Below are 3,956 nucleotides of genomic sequence, written 5' to 3' on the forward strand. Positions count from 1 at the left end.
GTTTTATCAGGACCAATAATATGTATAGTACTGTGACATTTCCAACTACAAATTCTCAGTATCATAATGCAAAAAAAAACAATTAATTTATCATGGTATTATTAGTTGTGCACACAGAAATTGAAAGTAAATTTCACAACTAATTTCAAAGAATCTGCACATTGAATTAAACATGAATTTTTGAGATAGAAATCCTGAAATAGTATTTTCAAGTAAAATGTACTCCAATAATATGTTTTATTACAGCTTATTTTTTTTAAGTGCATTGCCTTTAATGCATGCTCATTTAAATTAAAAAAATATATATTATAGTAAATTTTTGGTCTAATATGTAACAAAAAAAATTCAAAGTAAGATTACTGGAGTTTGTTTTACAAGAAAACACTTTCAGTCATTTTTCTTCAAAACGTCATGTTTAATTTTTGATTCTTTGTAATATTTGTGAAATTTACTAGCAATCTCCTGCGTGAAAATTCAATCATACACAATTTTCACTTAGAAACTTCTAGTAAATTTCACAGTTAATTACAAAGAAACTGCACATTGAATTAAACATGAAATTTTGATATAGAAAGCCTGAAATAGTCTTTTCATGTAAAATGTACTCCAATATTATTTGTTTTTGTTACAGCTTATTTTTTTAAGTGTACTGCCATTAATGCATGCTCATTTAAATGTAAAAAACATATATTATAGGCAATTTTTAGTCTAAAATGTAACAAAAATTGCTTTTCAAAGATTACTAGAGTTTGTTTTACAAGTCATGTTTAATTTTTGACTCTTTGTAATATTTGTGAAATTTACAAGCAATCTTCTGGGTGAAAACTGTAAATCATACAGACACAATTTTCACTCAGAAATTACTAGTAAATTTCACAAATAATTACAAAGAAATGCAAATAACACACTGAATTATACATGAAATTTCCATGAAAACTGAAATATTATTTTCTTGTAACACATCATCTGTTTTATTTACAATTTCAAAAAAAAAAAAAAAAAACTTTTTTTTATGTGGAAATTACAAAAATCCACATTATATTATACTATAATGAGCATATGTTGTTTTTTGATTTTGTTGTGAAAATGCAACCTGTTTTGTGAGACGTATCCACATTTTGCATAAAATGCACACCATTGTAGCTCATATGTGACCCTGGACCACAAAACCAGTCATAAGGGTCAATTTTTTTAAACTGAGATTTATGCATCATCTGAAAGCTATTTCGTCAAGACACAACGATTTGAAAATCTGTGATCTGAGGGTGCAAAAAAAAATCCAAATATATGAGAAAATCACCTTTAAAGTTGTCCAAATGAAGTTTTTAGCAATGCATATTACTAATCAAAAAGTTTTGATGTATTTACGGTAGAAAATGTACAAAATATCTTCATGGAACATGGCATAAAAGAAAAATGTATAATTTTGACCCATACAATGTACTGCTACAAAAATACACGTGCGATTTATGTCTGGTTTTGTTGTCCAGGGTCACAAATTTCCTTATTTTTGGTGAAAGCAAAACCTTTAACCTGCAATATGTAACCCTGATATTTCAAATGGCACTTTAACGCTCATAAGCGAAAGCGTCCGGCTCATAGCCGAACTGCGTAGTTGATGCACAGCGTGTGGTCGCGAACATCTCCCCATCCTCCGTTCTTCATGTGAGGCTGATGCTCCACCGGCCCGTGATCCGTCAAGGTCAAAACAGGAGGGAAAAGTGCCGATTGCGCCTCTCTGAGCGCTGCATCCACCCTCTCCTGAGCCATTTCCGGCCGGCAATCCTCTTTCTGATGCAGGCCGCAATCTCCTGTGTGAAGGACCCGACTTCCAAGAGCCACCAGAACCTTGAGAGGTTTGGAGATGCATGTACCAGACAAGTTCTGCAAGGTCCAGTCCCAGTTATAATCATCATAGGCGCAGAACGCTTTATTGCATCCCATTAGTTTGTAGTACAGCTCTCTGGAAATGCCCATACCTATATTATGCTTAGTGGACAGCCATCCCGACGTCTCTGTTTTGCTGGAAAGCTCGTGAAAGCCTGATAAACCGTTGTGGTTGCCTACGGCAAGGACGTCGCAATCCCCGCATTTGGTTTTCCTGAGCTCGGTCATGGATTTGAAGTATTCGTGGAAGTCTGGAAGAAGGTAGTTGTCTTCCTCGATGAACACGATGTAGCCGTTGTAACCTCGAAGAACCTTCACTCGCTCGAACACGAAATGCAGCTTCCACCACCAGTGGTGTTTGGTTTGGGTGATGGACGCTTCCCTGTAGTGTCCGTACGAATCCGGATGCTCTGCGTTCAAGCAGCCCTTTTTTATGGCGTCCTCCTTCGATATGTCTCTCGGACAATCTTTAGGATCCTGTCCAGGGAATTCATTGGGATACAGCTGGACGCTGTAGGGGAAATAGATCTGGAGGACCCTGCAAAAGGTGATTCCCTTCACCATATCAGAAATTTCCTCCGAGAAGAAATCGTGACTGAATATCACCAGCGTGTTTTGTATTCCAGTGGCTTTTTCCAATGACTGTATGAGCATTTTGAGGTACGCCGGACGGTTGTGGACTTGCACGACGACAACCACCTCAGGATCCAGTGGAAACTTGTCTCCGTTTTGTATGTACTGCCGGTAGTTGCTGTCATAGACGGACTTCCTCATATTCTCAATGGTCCCGTAGTCAAATTTAACCATTACAGCAGTCTGTGAGGTCTCTTTTTCAATCACCTCCACGTTTGCATTACCATTAGTCCGTCGTATGGAGTAAAACAATATTACAAACACAATAACTATAAGAAGGAACGCAATAAAGTTCTTCTTCAACAACCTGAATCTCATTTTCAAAGTCAAAGCACCATGGAAATCAAACGCTCTGGGTCATACGCTGCTGTTATACGTCAAGTGTGGACATAATCCGGGCATTTTCAGGTGAAACACAGACAGCGTTCTGTCAAGAGAAGTTCATGAATGAGTTTTGTCAGATGAAAGCGCGAAATAAACGCGCAAATCATAAAGCCAAGCGCGAGATGATGGTGATATTTTAAAGGAAGTGAGGCGGTTTGTAAAGCGAAAGCTACTCACCTTCATAAAGTGTCATGTGCAACAAAGTTGGAAGCAGGAAGAGAAAGTGCTGAGAGAATGAGGAGGTCTCTACTGCTGACGTGTACTTGCAGTCAACAGGAACACACGATCGCTCCTCCTTACTCAAACAACACGCACAGCGACAAAACACAACTGCACTGAACAACTGTACTACATCAAATATGGTTTGTGTTACTAGTTTGAAATATATCTGTTATATTATGCACTCATTAATAAATATATATTCCTAATGTAATATACTCCTATATATTCCTAATAAATTGAGTAATGCAATTGTGTCATTTATAATAAAATAATTATTAAATAATATTGCAATTATTTTTGAAATGTAACGTTTTGTATTAGCTTATATGTATTGTTTGTTATGCATCACACACAAACATTATTTTTATGAATTATGTTAATTATGTTATGTAGTATATACAATATAAAAAGCGAGTAAAACGTAAATTATGTACTTTTATAAATTATGTACTTTTATGTGTGTATACACATACATACATACATATACATACATATACATATATATATATATATATATATATATATATATATTGTATATGATATATAATATTGCACAGCAATACATATGAATTTAATTAATATATTAGTATATAATTGAATATATATATATATATATATATAGACACACACATACATTTTTTATGTTTTATTTGTATTTTGTAAATAATATAATACTATATTTGAATTTTTAAAAAGTGTATTAGGAATATTAAAAAATACATATATATATATATATATATTCAAAATTATAAGTGCAATGCAATTGTTATACTATCATTTATACAATAATATAATATAATAATATAATGTAATATAATTAATATAATAAT

General features: G+C 33.9%; 1 protein-coding gene across 1 annotated transcript; it reads right to left on the reverse strand.

Annotated features, from left to right (window-relative positions):
- Positions 1-766: 766 nt before the first annotated feature.
- LOC127183324 (alpha-1,6-mannosyl-glycoprotein 2-beta-N-acetylglucosaminyltransferase) lies at positions 767-3,189 on the reverse strand. The gene is made up of 2 exons (XM_051139294.1): positions 3,082-3,189; positions 767-2,947 (listed from the first exon to the last, which is right to left on the reverse strand). The coding sequence occupies exon 2, from the start codon at positions 2,836-2,838 to the stop codon at positions 1,597-1,599; it is 1,242 nt and encodes a 413-aa protein (XP_050995251.1). The 5' UTR covers positions 2,839-2,947; positions 3,082-3,189; the 3' UTR covers positions 767-1,596.
- Between the last annotated feature and the right edge of the window lie 767 nt (positions 3,190-3,956).

This window comes from Labeo rohita, chromosome 20 (genome assembly GCF_022985175.1).
Source record: "Labeo rohita strain BAU-BD-2019 chromosome 20, IGBB_LRoh.1.0, whole genome shotgun sequence".
In the NCBI taxonomy this organism is placed as follows: domain Eukaryota; kingdom Metazoa; phylum Chordata; class Actinopteri; order Cypriniformes; family Cyprinidae; genus Labeo; species Labeo rohita.